This window comes from Cheilinus undulatus, linkage group 16, assembly GCF_018320785.1.
Source record: "Cheilinus undulatus linkage group 16, ASM1832078v1, whole genome shotgun sequence".
NCBI classification, from domain to species: Eukaryota; Metazoa; Chordata; class Actinopteri; order Labriformes; family Labridae; genus Cheilinus; species Cheilinus undulatus.
The window spans coordinates 20,125,831-20,146,506 of record NC_054880.1 but is presented as its reverse complement, the minus strand read 5'-3'; the positions used below and the strand labels follow the sequence as shown (position 1 = coordinate 20,146,506).

The window sequence follows — 20,676 nt, the reverse complement described above, 5'->3', positions numbered from 1 at the left end:
AGATCTAGAGGAGCATGCTGGTGCATCACCCTCCAGTTTGACCGAGGAGGTGCAGAGGCTTAAGGCTGCCGAACAGAAGAAGCAGCTCCAGCTGGAGGAGAGTCACAAACAGGAGGTCGAACGTCTGCGAGCTCACTACAAGCAGCAAGCTGCAGAGACGGAGGAGAGATACCTCACTGAGATCTTGGTGCTGCAACAACGACTGCAGGAGGTCACAGGGACAGAGATCCACTTCAGGTGATGACACTGTAAAAGACATGATAACTCAGTTGTTAACATATTTTGTTAACATGTTTTGTTCTCTTTATTGGTAATGGAAATATACAGCTGAGTCTTTGTAAAATAAGAAATGTTATGATATCTGAATTTTGGATAGTACTGAAAAGAAACATCATATACCCTATAGATCAGTGCCAGGATAGCCTTTTTTTTACAGACAGAAAGTTCAGTGAATTGAAGTCATGTTTCACAGCTTTTGCAGTATAAGCACTGGCACAGTTCCTCGCATTAAACTCCTTTGCATAAGAAGCAGTCATATATATAGTCACTCTTCAGTTGCTTCACTGATTGCTTGATCAATACAGTATTTGTGCTACAACAGCAGCAAACTGAGCTTCATATGACCGATAACCTCTCATAAAAGCCGGGCTGTACATCTTCTGCAACATAAGGAAGCCACTTGACCCAGTTCAGCTAACAACAGTGAGGCCTTGACTGATGAAATATTCACAAGGCTGAAGTGTAATTTGTGCTGTTTGATGGACCACTAACCTATAAAGTATGTTTACAGCCTTTTGTTATGGATTTTGAGGGAAATGATCATAGCAGACAAGGAAACAATATAAATGTGCTCTGAGCTTTCACCAAGCAGTGTGTAGAAGTAATTGAGGTTTATGGGAAAGCCTGCAATGAAACACAGTGTTTATGTTCATCTTATGAGTGTGTATGACTCTGAGTATCAATCATTGCAAAAGGAGAAACTGTGGTCAAGCAGAAATGATAAAAGTTTCAGTGGGTAGTATATTTGCAACTCGCCTGTCATTTCAGCAGGTTTATGAATATGTAATACATTCGTATTACTGTATCTATATACATTTACTAATGAATAGCTGTAGCTTCAACAGTGGAATGAGATCTGATAAATAAATAGACAGAAAAATAAACACATGGAATAACCCAATAAAAGGATCAGTCTCGGTCAAGGGATAAAAGGATCAGTCTTAACGGGATCAGTCTGCCAAGTACGAGAAAAGCCACAGAGAATTTAGTGTTCTCAGTTTCACAACCACGAAAACAAAAAAACAACATCATGAACAATAGGAAAATTATTATGTACAAAGACAGATTCATGAGGAAAAAATATTTACAGCATTCAGGAGCGTTTGCTGGTCATAAATTGAGTATAAATGTCTTTGACTCCTGGGATCATTAAAAAAGATTTTAACTAAAACTATTTAGACTCTTTTTGAATTTTACTTTGAAAACAAAGTAAAATCCCAATAAATAAATAGTTAAATGGTTAAAGACAGAGGATTGATGAAGTGACAATAAGTATTTAAGTTTACAGAAAATTCTGAATAATATACTGTAATAACCTAATAACTGTTATCTATTTATCTATAACACTGTTTATTTATGAGTGAGCTCTTCTACATGAGTCCTTCTGTCGTCATAGAAACTGAGATGCTGCTGCCCTCCTCTGTTTGATTTGATACGTTTACTCACAGTTTTTCACATTTCTTGAAAGTAGTAAAAACAAAACCTAGTTTTCAAAATACATTCACAAAACCTCTGAGTCTTTTGGCAAAATCAAACAATCGCATCAAAAACAGTTTTATCTGTGCTCAGGATCAAATGCTGGTTTAACATCATACACAATACTGAGCAGGAATTACACACTACATCACCAAATAGAACACACAGTGATAAGGAATCCCTCCAGACAAAACATGGTCTTATTTTTTAGCCTATATTCACTAAGAAGGAAAGTTGGTAAAGTTAAGTTCAATAAATGAAACAAAAAATAACAATGCAGTTAAATCCTTCAAAAGAAATTATCAAAGAACAAAAACTTTTGCTTTGCTTGTCAGGTGCATACCATGGTAGAGAAACTGACAATCAAACACCAAAAGGATGCAGTTATCTGCTCATGTAATACCAAGATTTACTCTACATGGCCACAGCATTGAAGTACTCAGACATTTATCAGGTCTATTCATCATCAGAAACAATCTGATGACACTGCTGCTCTTGTTCCTGATCTTCCTCTTCGTCTTCTTCCTGCTTTCCATGGTCCACTACAGTTCACAAATATCCAAGATCGTCTCAATCTCTGATATAAACTCTCAGAACACTCTTTAGCTGGTACCCATATATGCAACATCAAATCACTTCTTTGCTATAACTGACCTGTTACTCTTATTTTGACTGTTTGTTTTAGAAACAGACATTTAACAACATTTCATTTGACTAAAAATGATCAATGTATTCTTTCTTAAACATAGACATACAGAAATAAAACACTGCAAGTAATCTCTTTGGATTATATGTACATTATATGCAAGTTAAATTCTTAACTCAAACATTTAACCCAAGTTTCATGTGCCTCTCTGAGAGCAACACACAGCACTGCAACAGCCTGCTGAAAGATAGAGAGCTCTATAGTGCAGCTAATACTTTCAAATAAGGGATGCACGATATAATCGGTTAGATATCAGTATCTGCAGCTTTAAGCATTTCTGCCGATACTTACAACTGTTATTTTGGCTAGAAAGTAAGCCCATATCAGCTGCTAATATAAGCGTACAAACAAATAAGTTAGTGGAGTTTTAAACAGTTAATATTTAATGTGTTTTTATGACTGAATTGTTAATTTGTTCATACAAAAATTTAAATTGTGAGTTTTGAGGACTGAAGTTTTAGGTCTTATAACAATAAAAATTCAAAGTTGTGCATCCCTATTTTAAAATAAAATCAGTTTCCCCAACTATACTGATATGTGCTGTAAATACCAACAGACATTTTCAGACCTCCTGTTTCTGGTACTATGCAGATAAAATTGTGCATCCCTAATAATACAAATATTAGTGATATACAGTGCTTAACAAATTTATTAGACCACCTGTCATACAGTATTTGTCTCAAAGACCATCTAGCATCATGAAGTGCTTTAATGCGGACTCCTTCATTTACAGTGAGCTGTCCACGTTTTACCATTTTGAACAGGAATGAGGAATTTCAAACTGAATTCACCCAAATTTGAGCCGGCTCACTGGGCTTCTCTGAGAAGTCAGAAATTAATCAAGCATAATATTCAACCACTAAAACTCATTTTTCTGTTCAGGAATGCAAGTAAATAACTATAATTTGACATATTAATCAAGAAATCTTAATGTGCTTTACTATTTTTCAGTTTTTTTGTAAATCAGTCAATTTGAAAATTCATGGATAACAATAATAATTATATTTTAGCATTAAAAATATCATTTGGGTTAAAGAACTTCTACACATTGGTGTATTAACCATTGCAGAAACATAAAAAATGATTTAGGTAATTACCAGTGCTGTTAATTTAGGGCAGCTGTGGCATGCACCTTACTTTGGTTAGAGTTAGGGTGGTCTAATAAATTTGTTAAGCACTGTATGTACTGTATATACCATAATAAATGCATATATAGAACTTTAAAAAAGGGCAAAATATTAAAAACAGGCACATTAATAGACAAGCAATAAACAAATGAACAGGAGAATAACAGTTAAATCAAACCAAGCTTCAACAAAACCCATATATTAATAAAACACTATAAATAAATGCAACAAAGCCCACAGTTAAGAATAAATCTACATATATACATGTGTTTACCGTTAAAAAGTGGGTATATGTTATTTAAAGGGCACTGTTCTTCTGCAGTAGAAATAATCTGCCTCTGTATTAATAGGGTTCGACCCATATTTGTTTTCAGTGCCGATATAGATTATTCATAGTTTGACATTTGAAACAGATGTGCATTTATTATGACGTACAAAATGAATTTAATGTAGCAAAATGAAGATTTTATGACCAAAAGAAAAGAAGGGAAATAAACAATTAGAGCCTGTGTCTATCAGCATTAGAAATGGCACAGAGCAACACAGTAGCAGAAGGAAAACAGGAAGTGATACCATACCCTCACTGTGTCAGTGGCACCCAGGCTTAAGTGTTGATTGGCTGATTCTCATGTGACATCTAGCCAGTCAGATTGTGCTGTATGCAAGAAATTTGGTGAGACTGTGGAGAGTGACAATAAATTCAGAGGGGAAGCCACACCTTGTAGTGGAGCCTAGATAGAGCACTCTTTGGAATAATTTAGTAGTGTTACAGGGTTTTTTTGTGTTGTTTTTTTAAGGCGTAATTTTTTAAAAAAAGTAGATTTTAGCCTCTTAAATGTGTGCTTTGTCATGAATGACATGTATAATATGAATATGTAAATGCATAAAAATAATTTATTTTAAAGAGTATTTGGAAAAGTATAATGATTTTGAAGAACATTTTGGCTATAATGCATAAAATTCCTTTATTTATGATAGAATAAAGAATTACTTAAGTGTGAATATGTAAAGCTGTTGTTCTACAGAAAGAAATTAAGATACATGTTATAGCAATAGTTTTGATATATTGACTTTGTTGATTCTTTAGTAGTTCAAACTTTTTCATCATTAGTTTTTCCCAATTTTTGGTTATTATTAGTTGTGATTTTGATGTTATGAACTCATACTGAAATCTCTGTATTATTCTGGGTCACTGATATTCAAATGTGCATTGTGCAAAATATCAACAGCCTATTTGAACGAGGTTTCTTTGGGTCAGTGTCATTATTGTTAACATTAATGGTTAGATATTTAAGAGTTTATTGTTAAAATTTTGTCTAACCAGTCAGCTGTTTTTGAAACTATAAATTAAAATATTAACAGAATCAAACCATTTGAGGTTTTAAGTTTTAATCTCTCTTTTTCCCTCTTTGTCTCCAGCTCCACTGAGTCCAGCTCACTGAAGAGTGAAGAGCACAGGGAGGAGCCAGCAAAGGTTTGGCTACTACATTTTTACCCTCATCTAAATCTTCCGTGTCACATGCATCACATCTTATTACAAGCGGAAACGTGTACATGCATTAAGACTGTGTGACAGTGAGAGTGGGTGGGCAGGAGGAGAGTTGCAGCCTTTAGGCTAAAATGTGCCCTAAATCCCCTCAGCTCTTCTCCACCCGCGGCATCATGAACGGTCTTATATCTTAACGATTAAAAGGGTCGGGCGTTACATAACCTGCCTTTTTAACTTGTTACTAGTGGTTGTACTCTCGTCTCGACTGCAGCATTAAAAGGAGGACTCTGTCTTGCTTGAATGAGCTGCACTCCATTTAAGCTTTCTCTCACTCACGTCACTCCAACTTCCATCATGTCTTGGCGTATCTCTTCCTCCGACCTCAAACTTCCCGCAGCTCGTGTGGCCGTGACTCTTGTGCAAAGATCAGAGGAGAGATAAGAGAGAGGTAGACTGACGGAAACAGAAAGAGCGACAACGGGGGAAAACTAGAAAGATCAGGCTCTTCTAAATGTTTGGATTGGAAAATTTAAGCTTGAGGCGAGTGGTTCTGAAGCAGCTGAGTGACCGTAAAATAGACAAGACAGGGATTCATCACAAGACAGAGTGGTTGTGTGTTAGGGGAAAATGTCGCTGTAATGCAATGCAAGAGATCCCTTTATTGCTGTATCATCCCTGGGGGAGTCAGAGAGAACAAAACGGTGTATTTAATCACGGATAAAGGGCTGGATGGGAGATACAGCATGTTTATTTTAGGAATGGTCATCAGGAGCTTTTATTTTACATAACTTCATATTTTAACCCACTGCAACTGCTGTATTAGTTCTAAATGTGGAACTTACCTTTCCTTCTGTCTCTCTTCACTCTTCAGGACCAGGCTGAAGGAGACTCATCACAGGGAAGCGCAGAGTTACACTGGCCAGGCCGGCCTGTGGGCCTGACGACGCAGCTGCAGGCGCTGAGGAAGGCTCTCTACCATAAGTATGTTCAGGAAGTAGCCGCTCTGAAAGAGGAGCACAGCAAGGAGCTGAGGAGACTGAGAGAGGGGAAGGAAGAGGAGCCGGGAAGAGAGGAGCGTCAGGGAGAGATAGGAGAGAAGGAGCAGGGCGTGCTCGGTGTGAATGGGGCAGGGAGCTCCGTCAAGAGCCTCGGGGCAGCTGCACTGGAAGAGAAACAAGACTGGGAGAGAGTAGAGGAGGAAGTCGCCAAGGTAGGTGGTCATGTATTTTATATTCATGTTTTAATCAGTATCAATTAAAGTGTTGGCAAATAACAGTTGACTTAGTTTTGATTGTTAAAAGACACTCTAAGAGCTATAAAATATCAGAAGAGTGCCCAAAATTGCACTAAAAGTGTTCTTACACATGACTAAAGCTGGTGTGTACTTCTGACCAGTAACTGTGCATTGACAAAAAAGTTGACTCTAATCTAATCTAAAATTGAACAGTTGAAACATTTAAAACATGAATATTTGCTTGTTTTCTCAGTCTTGCGTGATCATGAACTGATATTTTTGGATCGCAGCCTGCAGGTTGGACAGAATGTGGCACTTAATGAATGTTTTCAGGGCTTCTTGAAATTTCTTTTTCCATTTTATCAGCTGTTTTATTTTCCAAGTAACTTGGAAACTAACCAGCAGAATATTTCTTAGATAAACTTTATTGAGTTATAGAACTACACAAACAGTCTGACATACCAGGTAACAAAACTGGAAAGAAAAAGCGTTGCAAAATTACGTTAATGAAAAATAAGTTGCTCTGATAGGCTTGCTTAGAAAAACCTAATTAGTTTGAATCAAACATTGGCTTATAATAGAGAAGAATTATTGATATTATCTTATGAATATGGAATTTGTCAATAAATCAAAAGTTTGTAATGTAAGTGAAGACCTTTTAACGTTCAATTTTAGCCTAGTTTGCTGTTTTATAGAAAACATGATTCTCAAGGTCTTTTCATAATGTAATAAAAATTTGGACTAAAATACATGTTGTGAATCCTGGTTTTAGGCTAGGAAAAGTATCATGCTGATCGAGTACCATTAAATCTAAAGATTTATACTGCTGTTAGATAAATAATGTGCAGTATATTCAGATATAATTTTTGGATTTTGTATGTGATATAAGCCAAGCTTTCTGCCAGTTAATACTGGCTCAATCATCATTAAAAACCAGCAAATTTAAGTGATTGATTGATTGATATCTTTACATAGACCACGTCAATAAAACAAAAAAAGATGAATAGGTGGAGAAAAATGACAACAAGAAACTCAAACAACAGTTTCAGTTTATTTATTCAACACAGAGTGAATAGTACATGATCAAAAAGGAGTTAGGTAAAGTCAATGCAGATTGATAATCATAGTTTACATGCAGCCTTAGATACCTTTATTTATTCTAAATTACATAAGAGGGACCATAGAGTAAACCCTTAAAATTTTGGAAATGAATCAGTTTAACAAAACTATATTAGCACTCTGTCTGCTCCATATGCAATCATTTCCCTTCAATCCCCATTTTCCAACAGGTCATAGTGCAGATGTCCGTGGAGTTCGCACAGCAGACCGAGCTGGCTCGAATCAACAAGCGTGCCTGTCAAACCAACACCTCCATGCAGACCCAGCTGGACGAAGAGGAGCTGGAGGAGCAGGACAACGATGAGCAGACTCCCGTTTGTTCTCCTGGCTGGATACATGATCTGGAGAAGGAGCGGCTGGAGAGGGAGCTGAGGGAGAGGAACGCAGAGATCAGGATGTTAAGAGAGGAGCTGCAGAAAAACAGAGCCGGGCTCAAACAGGTCAGTTTTTCACTCTGTTGTGCTGATGTACTCTTACTCTTTTTTCCACACATTGTGATTCATTTCATCTCTGGCACTTCATTCCTGCTGTGTCATTAATTTTACTTTGTCGCAGTGCGGCTTCTGCATCTTTTATCGATCAAGTATACTAAAGCTAATATTAATGTTTTCTGCAGTTTTTTCCTGTTTGATTTATTTTTCACTACAACAAAAAGTAAAATTGGAAGTATTTGTTTCTTTTTTAATTTAATGATTATTAATTTGGCTTAAAGTGGCAGTTTTTTCCTGATATATTTGAGCCCAAAATCTAGCAACATGTTGGTGTGACTGGAAAGACAATGTGTAACTTTCTTTTTACTTTTTTACATTTATTTTATTCAGCAGCTATCTCACTTAGATTCGTTCTATGTACACAGTGTGGTTCTAGCCTTCTTTAATAATATTACATAACCAGTATTTAACTTAAAATCCCTCCTTGCCTTTAAACGTCTTACTTATGTAAAGGGCTTAGATGCAATAAAATACTACTATTATTATCAAACCCCACCACTGACAACATTCAAGGAGAAACAGTGTGTCCTTTTAAATGATTTCACGAGGGTTGTGTTTTTTAGCTTTATGGATTTGTGCTTGTGTTGTTCTTGTTTCCTTCTTGCTGATCAGTATTTTGTGATTTCCGCATGTTGATTTGGAATATGCATGTTTACTGTAGTCTATCTAGTTGAGTCTTGAAGAGCCAATCCCAGAGCCAACTAGGCTTTCACAAACGATTTACTGCATGATTAGGCTTTAAACGTGTGATAGTAGAGGCTGTCAGCTTCACTTTTCTTTGGAGGATGAATTCCTCCATCACACAATCAACAGTAATTTTGCAAAAAAAAAAAAAAAGAGAAAGAAAGAAAGTTCCTGGGTGTCAGAGAGGATTTTAATGAGTTGTAATGCTGAGAAAAAAGTCTTTGCCCCTTTGTGCTGTGTTTGGATGTTACATTTGATCCTTCTTAATCGTATCTAAAGGATGAAGTTAAAGGATAGATGTGGCCCAGAGATAGTTTACAAAACAAAGTCATGATTATTTTTTTTTAATTCTGAAACAACAGCTAGAAATTTTCCTAGGTGTTTAAAACACTAGCACTCGATTTAATACTTTATAAAATGCCATTTTTGCTTTTTCAATTTGTGTTAACTTCATTCATTTTATTTTAGCAGTAGTAAAAAGATTAGCAGTATTAAACAGAAGTCAGGATGTGTTGGCTTCCTTTCAGCTTGACCCATTTAAACTTCTTCTTATTCTCCAGCACACAAAAGAGACAGTGTTATTGCCTTTACTTCATAGTTACAGTAGCAAAACAACAGCAAGACAAACAGAAACACAGACACAACAAAGGGAAGGACTTTAGTGGAGTGTGTAGGATGATAAATCTACAGCTTGTCCTTCAGTCAAATAGTGTTAATTTGCCCTTTTGAAAAGCTGTATAATAGGAACCCATCCCTGCACATTATCCATGATATGTGCTTTACTGAAAAATGACTTCGGCAATGAGGCCAACAGCATACATCCAGGAATTCAGGTTAGCAATTTTAATTAAGTCTCAGATAAGTTCATTTAAAAATACGTTGCAAAAAAAGTCTATTAAAACTAAACTGGATAAGCTTTGCCAGGAGGCTGAGGTGTAAAAATGCAATATTGTGATATCAGTTATATACAGTGCTTAACAAATTTATTAGACCACCCTAACTCTAACCAAAGTAAGGTGCATGCCAAAGCTGCCCTAAATTAACAGCACTGGTAATTACCTAAATCATTTTTTATGTTTCTGCAATGGTTAATACACCAATATGTAGAAGCTCTTTAACCCAAATGATATTTTTAATGCTAAAATATAATTATTATTATTATCCATGAATTTTCAAATTGACTGATTTACAAAAAACCTGGAAAAAATAGTAAAGCACATTATTATTTCTTGATTAATATGTCAAATTATAGTTTTTAACTTTCATTCCTGAACAGAAAAATGAGTTTTAGTGGTTGAATGTTATGCTTGATTAATTTCTGACTTCTCAGAGAAGCCCAGTGAGCCGGCTCAAATTTGGGTGAATTCAGTTTGAAATCCCTCATTCCTGGTCAAAATGGTAAAACATGGAGAGCTGACTGAAAATGAAAGAGTCCGCATTAAAGCACTTCATGATGCTAGATGGTCTTTGAGACAAATATGACAGGTGGTCTAATAAATTTGTTAAGCACTGTATGTTTACACTGTAAAACCAAAAAAGTTGAAATTCTCAAAATTTTTGCTGAAACTAATTACATCAAAGTTTTTAAGTAGTGGAAATCTGTATTTGAGTAATTAATATTCATATATTTATGTTGGGTTAACTTTTTAAAGTTAAACTACACTGTTGAAACTTTCCTATCCTTAAAAATTTTGTTTAAATTAATCGCAAAACAACATGTTTTAGTCCTTTATATAAAGCTAGAAGTCCTCCATCCACTGCATTTTTCTGTTATTTCTTTCACATTATTCAATCTTGAAGATTTATGTGACTACATAAATTAAGTGGCTTCAAGGGACAAAGACTGGAAGGTGCACACTGCAGCAGGAAGCCCTCCTTCATTATGTTCAGTATATCATCCATTAATTATTGTGGTTGTTCACCACAGGCAGGGCTTGGCTGACAGAGCTAGTAACTTCACTCATGGTGCAAAAGTGTATAAATGCCCAAAGGTGTTCTAAGGAAACTTTACAGATTAAGGGATGATTGTCCAATAGTTTGGGTCAATGACAAAAAATACTTAAAGGGATCGAATACTGTTTACTTAAAAGAAAAGATGTGTTCTATCAACTCAGAAAATAGAGCTGAAATAGCTTTTGTGTTTTTTTTTAATTCACACAACTCATTATTAATAACCTTCAACTGTTCACAGCTCTCGATAATAGTACTACACTAGTATGCAAATGCAGCAATCAGTGATTAAAAAGATGCATATTGAAGCACACGTAGTAAGTGATTAGTGCATTAGTTGTTGGCACTTTGAGCTGTGTCATTCATAAAACTATAAAACGTTTAAACAGCAGCTATTCTTTGACTGAAATATGTTTCAGTGTCTCTGATCTGTCGTTCATGTTGAAGAAGAACTGCTTATCAGGTTTCCCTCCACACGGTGGAGCTGTTGCCTGTTGAAGCTGCTGTGCCTCAGGTGCACCTGTTGCCATAGCAGCACAAAGATACTAGTGTTTCTCTGGGCTCTGGGAGTTTGAAGTGCGTCTTTGTGCTTGTGTGTGCGTCTGTGTGCACTTGCAGAGGGGCAGTGTTTGTTTACGCTGCGCCTCATTTGAATTCACTTTTTCTAATGGGTGAACATGCAGACGCTCCGTCTTCTGCTGTGCCGAGTTTTCAGGGCTCTTTTTTCTCACTGAAACTTTGCAATGACGGGGCTGCTGTCTGTGTTCTCTCTGCTGCCCGTTCAGACATTGAAGACTCGAGGCGGTGGTGGAGAGAAAGTTGAGGAGGAAGATCCAGGGGGACCAAGAATAAGGCAGGCTGCTGGAAGCAGACTTTTCTCCCAGGATGATGGAGAGTCCCCTGAAAAAGAGACAGAAAGGTACGGACAGAAACTGCATTGTTAAGATAGAGGAGAACATTCTTGCTTAATGAGCTATGTATTGAGTGCATGTCATGATAACCTTGCTGCACTATTGTTTCTTGTTGTGCTCTGGATTCATTATGTTAAATTCATATTGAATTCCATTTGAATCAAAGTAGACTAAATATTTAGTGCATGGTCTTTCAAAGTTTAGATTATTCTAGCTTTGTTTAAGCTATTTTTCTTGATCTGCTCTATAAATATTGAATCATTGAACTTTTCTCAACACTTTTATTAACAAGACTATTTTTGGTGTTTTCAGAAACGTTTTGCATAAGGCAAACAAGACACTCAGTCAAGTTCTCGTTGACGTCCTGAAGACTACAGCAGCAGCAGAAGAAACGATGGGCCTCCACATGAAGAGTCTGCGAGACGCCTCAAGGGGAGGGCAGCAGGGCTCACCACCACTCTCCACACCAAGAGGTGAGCTTAGTTTAGTGTCAATGTTATGGTCTGTATTTAAGGAACAGGTTTAAGATCCCACCAACCTAAATCTATGGCTTAATTACGTAATGCAATGTGTTTAAATTAGGTTCTTGCAGAACCAGAAGAATGGTATCTTCGCTTTGCTGCATTTATAGAGTGGAGAATCACTTTGCATTTGTTACATCGAGATAACAAAAGATGTGCTTTATATCAGTTTTAAACTATAATTCTTAATCTTTTTAGACACATCCAAAACAACTAACAGACAACATGCTGTCCTGTGCAATTGGTCAATAACACTGTCAACATGCCAATATTTTGATACTTATTCAATACCATATGGTTTAAAACAATAAAATGTGATGTTATTTGAATGATCTCTAGTACTTAAAAGTACCTTAGCTGGAAAAAAGTATATCTGTATCATATGACAGGGTTTTAAGAGAGGAATAATTCATCAAAGTTTGCAGACAAATGGAAACATTCCCAGTGTTTTAATACAATTCAGACAAAATGCTGGCATCTACCTGTGATTTCTGGTTAGAAAACAAATCAAAAATTACCCACAGCTGGGTGCCTAGGACTTTATTTTTGTATCACTGAATCAAAACAAGTAATGTGGTTTTATTTTTACTAGAATTTCAAGTTTTACTAGAATTTTTAAGTTTTGGTATCGTGACAACCCTATGAGTCTCTGTGTCTATGTTATTGATAGAGAATCCACATATTTGATGACACATTAGAAGTGCACATTTGTCATTTGGACTTTTGTGATGCAGAAATGAAACTTGTTCGAATGCAAACAACAACATGGACACAGAATACTTCAATTCAGATGTCTGTGAAACACTGGATTGGTTTTCCCACTCAGTAGTTCACAAACTGAAGCTAGTAACTCCATGGGAGCTGAAAACAACTAAGTCACATGTTAATTAGTTGATAGTTGTAAACTGTAATACCACAGCAACCACAGTCAATAACCTAACGACAGTATAGCAAACTTGAAAAGCCGTGGATCAATGGACAAGTCTGTCATTTCTACTTTTACATGCTTTGTTTTAGTAAAACTAAAACACTATGAATCGGTGTTGCATCGGTGTCTGTTCTTCTCTGCAACACTGTCTGCTGCAAATATTTTACAATTGCATCTATAAAACATGATAATATCTTTGTAAGTAGTGGTTAAGAAAATTTGTTTGTTAATCTGTTGTAATTCAGTCACCTTGTAGGAGAAACTGTTTGAACCCCTGTTTATATGGCACAAGTTTACTCAAAGCTGACAGTCTCAGTACTCTGAATGTAAGATAACTGAATTAATGTCACTCCATCATAGAGGGCAGTGGTTCCCAACTGGTGGGGATCATAAAGGGGGTAACAAAACTGTTTTCAGTGGTCGCGAATGTGTCAATTTATTATACAGTTATTTTATTGACGATAGACTGGAGCTGTTGAGCATGCTATGATGCAAATCTACCTCATTCTACTGCACAGAATTAAATTCTTTCAGAACCAGTAAGATACACAATTCACTGCCCATATGCTTTAAAATGTCCTCTGCCTCATCACAGTGCACCTGCATGTCAGCATTGTTACAACCCTGTCGATAAAATGTTTAAAGACAGCTAAACTTCAATGCAGTATACCCACACTGCAGCTTTCTGCCAGCATGATGTTGCTCTGAGAATGAGAGCGTGATGGCTTACATATACAGATATGCAGATTACATCACATAAACTAGCCTAAAGGCACGGTCACGTGAGCATGTTGTACTCATTTGATCCGGACGATGTATGTGTGCCTACACTAGTACTATAGGTCTATATTTAGCACAACCAGACCTCTTGTTTCTTCATGTATGTTAGCATATTGTATAAATTACACAAAAGCATCTCCTAAACTTTGTCAAATATCCAGCCTTGATCTTCATCAAGTTATCTGAAAAGGTGAAAGTCACTAAACATGGCTGGCATCATTTTGCTGATCATTTTCTCATAGTTTCTAGGTGTATCTCTAAAACTGAGAGCAAAAAAAGTTACAACTGTAAACCCATCCAGAGAGACAGGTAATTGTTACATACTGATGACATAGTCTTTGTTGGATTCATGTCTAATATGTTTCTCCTCCCTGATCCTCCGGTCATACCAGGTCAGTCGGGTGCAGATGAAGGGAGTTTGTGGTCCGAGGAGACGGAGGCTGAAGAGGGTCTGGAGCTGTCTCAGCAGATGATCGACAGCCTGCTGTTAGGGGCGGGGACACAACTGGAGAACGAAGAATACCTGATGGGCATCAGCAGCCGACTCCAGACCGCTCTGAAGAAGATGTTGATGGCAATCACTGACACAACCAACCAGGTACAGACTGAACATTTTTAAGTTATCAATTCATTAATGTCCACTCATTTTTGTTAATGTTCTGGCTTACTGCACTACACAAACATTATTATCAATCTCGTCCTCTGACTCTCTGTCAGAAAGTAAATGATAACATTCCCTTAAATGCTGCATTTTTCTTTCAGGTAAACAGATGTTGTAGATTATCTGTAACAATGCCATTAAAGTAAGTCTTAAGCCTACAGCAGCATAACTAGGTCTGAGCCAGTCCTATGTATGACATCTATCAAAAAGAAGCTGAGATCCTATTCTGTAAAAAACAGATAGTGTCTGCTTCCCTGAATCCTAAATGGTAGGAAGGGAGTGGCCTGGAAGCTGATAGCTCTACTTCCCATTTTACTTTGAGAGAATTTCCACACCTTAAAGCCATAACCATATGAGCCTTTGGGAGCCTGATGTTCTAGAGGTGTTAAATGACACAATGAGCCCTTTGACAATTAAGAGCTTTAAGAGGGAGAACACTTTTAAACTGTAGTATGGATTTTATAGGGAGCATGTGCGGTGATGCTAATATATAAGTGATTTAGAATATTTTCCATATTCTGGTTAGTGTGTGTTAAGAGCATCATGGACTGACTTTAGAGATGCATTGGGCCTAGCTGTAAATGAGAGATTGTAGGTAGAATCTCTCTAGTAATTAGCTAAAATCGGTTCCATAAAGTTAGATACTAAAGGTAACCCTCTATTGGGCACATTTTAAAACAAAAATTTCAACTAAGATGCTTTACAGAGAAGTTTTCAAATAAACGTACAGACATAAATAAGACAATTGAGTTAAAAATAGAGGCATCATACAAAAAGCAGAGTACATACAATGAAAATAATCTTATGTCAGCTGTGGCATTTCTCTATGGTGGCAATTAAAAGGCAAAGTGAAAGAGAAAGCTCTTTAAAGATACTTGGTGTGCGTGCCTAAAAACGTTCCATCCAAACAGAAAGCTCTGGTAGTCACACATTTAGGCTTTTGTCAAAACATTTAAATGGACACACTCGACACTGTTAACCCTTCTGTGGGTCTCTACGCCTGTTCATGGACAAATAATGGGGGATGAGATAGCAAAATGTAGCCGGCAACAAAGTTGGCCTGTCTGGAGTTCACACACAAAAGAGCTGCTTCATTCCCACTGGTTGCCTATAGATACGAGCGGTATTTACACTGAGCTTTTGTCTGCTCCATCAGCCTATCATAGTGCGGTCCAGCTCCAGCCCCCCCTGAGGCTGTGCATGTAGAGCGCCCGCTGTGTTCGATGTCAGCCTGCAGAGACGGGGGCAGTCTAACTAGGCCAGCGAGTGTTACAGTAACTGACTGCATGGCACATCTTCCTCTCGGCTGAAATTCACGTGTTACTCGCGCTCAGATGGATTTTATCTTGGCGATCTAAAAATAGATTTAAAGAAATATCAACATCAGAGAGTGAGAGCTGTTTGAACATTATGTAGTCAGTTTTTGAAGGCATTTCTTTGAAATTTTTGTTTCAATGCACCCACTTTTTAACATTTAATTGAGCATCTTTCTTCACTTACTTTGGGTTTTATCACGGAATGGAGAATGAAATTACCAATTTTCTTTCTTATCTGTCTACTTTAGATGTTTTACTTATTGTTTTCACTAAAAATTATTTCCCACAGTTACAAAATCCCCCCTCCCAAAAAATTTCTTACTAGCGCCTCAAATTCTAAACTTATTTTGGAACTTTTTGAGCTGAATAATTGGTACTTTTTTAATTTATGCATGTTTTAATATTTTCATTGCCCAAACACACAAAAAAAATGTGTATTTGCATTTTTAAATTTTTTTTACCACTTCTATTTTCCTTTTATTGAGCATTTTTTCGCTTTATTTTCTAAATCACAGAATAGAAAAACTAAATGACCAATTTGATTTCTTATCAGTCAACTTTTTTAAACTAATTATTTTCACTAAAAATAATTCCCCACAGTTGCAAAATCAAAAATCTTACAGCTCATTCAGTTCTTAAATTACTTTGGAAATTTAGTAGCTGAAAAACTGGCACTATTTTCAAACATTCTATTTGCCAACATTGAAAAATACTGGTTACATCTTCAAAAATGTTTATATTTTGCTCTTTTAAATGCTGTTGTTCTTTACATTACACACTGGAATAATAACATAAATATGCCAACATATTTCTGGAAATTTTGCCATTTGTCATGATTTCCTGATATTTTATAGACCATTATGTCAAGAAACTGCCCAGAAATTTAAACTACCAGCAGATTTACACACAGATTATGTTTCTCACATTTTACATCACCTCCATGTGCTCAAAATTAACAGCCCAATAAACTCGCAATCAACGACGCCTTTAATGGCTTCTTCAATGATTGCCCTTGTGCTATTGATCTGTTATCCATTAGTCTTGTCTGTGTAGCAACGTCACAAGCAGAGATTGATGTAACAAGCCAGTCAGGAATGTTAAGTGTCTTTGTTAACCTGGTGCTGTAAATAATTTTCCTGCTGAAGGTGTTTTCTCACCCGTTGCTCCCTCTCTATTGTCTGAGGTGGACATTTTTGGTGTGCAGTCAGTGTGATGGCAGCCAAACAGAGACAGTAGGTGGGAACAAACAGCAGCAAGTCACAACACCTTAATTGCTTTTCTGTTTTTTTCCCCCCCTCTCTGCGTCTGCGTACAGAGGTAATCTGGTCTGACAAGTTTTTGTTGGAAGGGCGTGTGCTGTCTGTGGGCTATTTGTGTGTATAAGAAGTGCGTGTGAGCTATTTGCAAACCTACCTGGCTCTTCTGATTAAAGCCACACCTGCGTCCCTCCCACTTGTGCCAAACAGTATCCTGCTTGAAGCGGTTGATGAAGGAAGCAGAGGAGGAATCCTGCCGTCTTGAGCTGCTGAAGCCCAGGAAGTTTAGGACTTTTATATTTTTCCCTTTAAAGCACGTGGGTAAAGTGTAACAGAGTGACAGTTGCCTGCCTGGGGTGAGTAAACCTCCCTGTGATAGGAGAGAGAGCAGTGAGTAATGTTATGGCACGGGCGCTTGAGCATGCGTGGAGCAGGAATGACAGCAGTCCAAGAAGGAAGTAAAGAGGAAAAAGTGATCCTTAGATCCAAGCGCTGTCATTTCATTTCCTACAGCTTGGACTGAACAATTAAAAGGGGCCCCTGAGGGGCGGGCTTCCCTGCAGGTTGAAGGGTTGCTACGGTGCTGTAGTGTTGTTAATGAATCCCTAGTGAGAGAGAGAGAGAGCGAGAGGGAGAGAGAGCGAGCCAGAGCAGACGTGGGGGTGTGAGCTTCACGGAGCGGGATGATACGGTTTCATTCTGAGGAAAGAAGGTCAGAGAGAACAGCGAGAGAGAGACAGAGGACTAGAGATCTACAGAGACAACTGAAGAAGAAGAAATGCCTGCTTCTGTCTTAAAATACCTCCTGCGGTTATGTTTAGGAATGTCTTTTAATCTGTCTAAGCAAGATGGGACTTTCACCTGCTGCCGAGGATGACACTTTTTGCAGCAAATTCTTCAACTGTTTTTGGATGACTTTCCCTCTCAACATCTACCTGGAGTTCTTATGCCACCACAATGAGCAGAGTGATTGACATGACCTGAATGCCACCCTCTTCAGATGTTGTTTACTCTCCCAGTGTGTGTGGAAAACACATAGAAACTGTTGCTTGGAGCTATCCACAACGCTGCTCTCTGGTTCATTTCCCACTGGACTTCATGCTCATTTGGTAGCAGATAATGGCCAACAGAAACCTCCTTTGATGACTTCAGAGAAGCAGCTCGGACACATTAAACCAAAGTCCCTTTATTTGACCATCCATCCTTCACCATGGACTCCTACCGCTCATATTGGAACTCAAGCCTGCAGAGCACCACGTGGGTGGAAGGGGAGGACCAGGATGTATACGAGGTGGAATCTCGTGTACCACTTCCCCGACCTTTCCCATTGTGCAGCACCTTAAATGAGAAAAATGCTGTGGTGGTGCAGACCCAGATATCACACGTCAATCACAGGACTAATGGTCACCTGCTTAAAGTTATCTCCAAAATCTCCTTACCCACCCCTCCTTATACAGTAAGTTTGCAGCACCTGAGCTTGGCTTGTGTTTATTTCTCATCTGTTCTGTAGGGGAAGAGAACTGGGATGTTGATTAATCTTTTAAAGGTACACTTTCTCCACCAGTTTTATGTAGTTCAGGTCCGCAGATGCAGATGTAATGCAACTTTAATGTCATTCCACTGAGCAGCACAGCGGCTCTGTCAGTGCTGCTTCGAATCAGTCAGTGAAAGATTATATGGCTTCTATGAGGGAGGGTCACTTTACCACTTCCTGGTTCCCATAATGTTGCAATAAGACCTTTGCTCGAGGAGATACGGTAATCTATGTAAAGTAACCATCCAATGAATGTGAGCAGGATGACAGGTTATTGCATTATGATGATTTTGTGCCTGGTTTCCTCTAATAAATTGCTAGAAGATCCTGATGCAAATATAATGTTCCTGTTTATTTGTGTTGCATCTGCACAAAGCCTCTTTTTGTTATTGCTTTGAATAAGTACCTTCTTTTTGGAGTCGAAGTGCGTGTTGAAGTCAGTCTTATTTTAATATAATAAACAAAAAATAGGAGCTGTGTGATCAAAACCATGTATAATTATAATACAGATTTTCTTTAAAGTAATGACAGAATGTTGGTGCAACTTCCTTATCTTGAACTATCAGTATTCCAGTTTCAAATACTGTACTTAAAATGAATCACACTGATGTGGAATAAAACCAACATTTTATATTTAGTAGAAAAAGACGTCTGTTATTCAAGTGGGCTTAACTTAAAACCAACATCTTTAGGATTAATTTCAGGATGAGTATGTTTTCTGTTGTTTTAAATCTAAGAATAGATAAGATATGATTTTATGTGCCTGTAAGGTAACTTTTTTCTGAACTTTGTTCTGCGGTTCCACATGAGATGAGATCATGCTTATTACCAAGTGAAAGGTAAACAAAAGCATTTCAAACCCACACAGCTTTCATACAAGCATCAAATCCAAAATTAAACATTACCTGCTAAGCTTGTCACGGTACCTGAATTTTAACTTTGTAATGATTCTATTAAAAAATCAGCCTGTATCAATGCATGTTTTTGTAACACAGCAGTGTGGCAAATTACTTCCAGCCAAATTAGTACTTTTGAGCAGTGTCTAGTGAATTTGCTCGACCTACCAGCCGCCAGAGCAGGTAAATTAAAGTAACGTAAGAGAATGATATTCTGAGCGTAAATGGCATAAACTGAGTCAGGTTTTTTTGCTCATTTCTGCCAACTTTATGAGAAGACCTCAACACTAATTGACCGAAGAACCACACCTCATCCTCCCCGTGTCAGAGCTGCTGTTAAATGTATACAATCAGCTGTGTGCTAGGATAGTTAGACTCCGTATCATATGAGTAGTGTTTCAAATGGTCTACCTGCTAAAGGTGTGTGTCAAAGATATTAAAACAAGGTGTTAGATTGCAAAACTTTTAAACAAAATGTTAAATTCTCTTGAATCTGACACTCATAATTCAGGAAAATACCTGAAACTCCTTTTACACATTTTGACACAGACTTTGGGAACAGAGAGCAAAAGTAAATTTTGTGACTGAGTCACAGAGCAAAAACTGTAAATTCCAGCACTTTTCACATGCATGACATTACACAAGTATGAGGGAAGAAGATTTACTGTAGCCTTAAAAATAAGAGTATGCCGATGCTTTTGACTTTGGGTGGTCAAAGAAGGCTAACCCACTTGATCACACATAATACAATGAGGAGTTCAGGACTTAAACTGGTAATGAACCTCAGCACCCATGGTATACAGTATCCAAAGATTTAAAGCATTGAGAAGATGAATGCAGGGTTGAGAAGATGCATGGTCAGTGGTGCATCAGCTCCCTCTTATCTACTGATCTTGATCAAGAAACAAGATCTTGAACACTATACTAGGAATGGAAAGGCATCAAAGTCTCTTGGTACAATAATACCAAAACAAGTCAACGGTATGATATTTTTTGAGGTACAAAAAAGAAAAAAAAAAAAAGATAAAAGTGACATCAGCATTTTTTTAGACAACAGTGGCACTTTGACTATTACACTATGTACATAAAAGTGCTGTAGGTATGTATTAGGCTTAAAATATATATACTTATACTTTGGTTCCAACTTGTTTAGTAACCTTCTAAAGCCTTTGTTGTCCACCCTTAGGTTTTTGGTGGTATATTCACAAGATACCTTTTGATCTGCTGAGCCCTCACGATGTCTTGGAGAAGTGGGATTATGAACGCTTCCTTAAGAGTCTTTCGGTCCGGCTTGATTCTGCCCCTCGCATCTGGTGCT

The 20,676-nt window shown here is 37.4% G+C and overlaps 1 protein-coding gene across 4 annotated transcripts in view; it reads left to right on the top strand.

Annotated features, from left to right (window-relative positions):
- Nucleotides 1-20,676, top strand: part of akap9 (A kinase (PRKA) anchor protein 9) — a 98,072-nt gene that overhangs the window by 37,809 nt on the left and 39,587 nt on the right. For all 4 annotated transcript variants that reach the window (XM_041807918.1, XM_041807917.1, XM_041807919.1 and 1 more), the window contains 7 exons: nucleotides 3-237; nucleotides 5,008-5,062; nucleotides 5,949-6,287; nucleotides 7,601-7,870; nucleotides 11,341-11,474; nucleotides 11,779-11,939; nucleotides 14,088-14,293. In XM_041807918.1, the coding sequence (XP_041663852.1) occupies nucleotides 3-237; nucleotides 5,008-5,062; nucleotides 5,949-6,287; nucleotides 7,601-7,870; nucleotides 11,341-11,474; nucleotides 11,779-11,939; nucleotides 14,088-14,293 (1,400 nt within the window). The remainder of the gene's footprint in view (nucleotides 1-2; nucleotides 238-5,007; nucleotides 5,063-5,948; nucleotides 6,288-7,600; nucleotides 7,871-11,340; nucleotides 11,475-11,778; nucleotides 11,940-14,087; nucleotides 14,294-20,676) is intronic.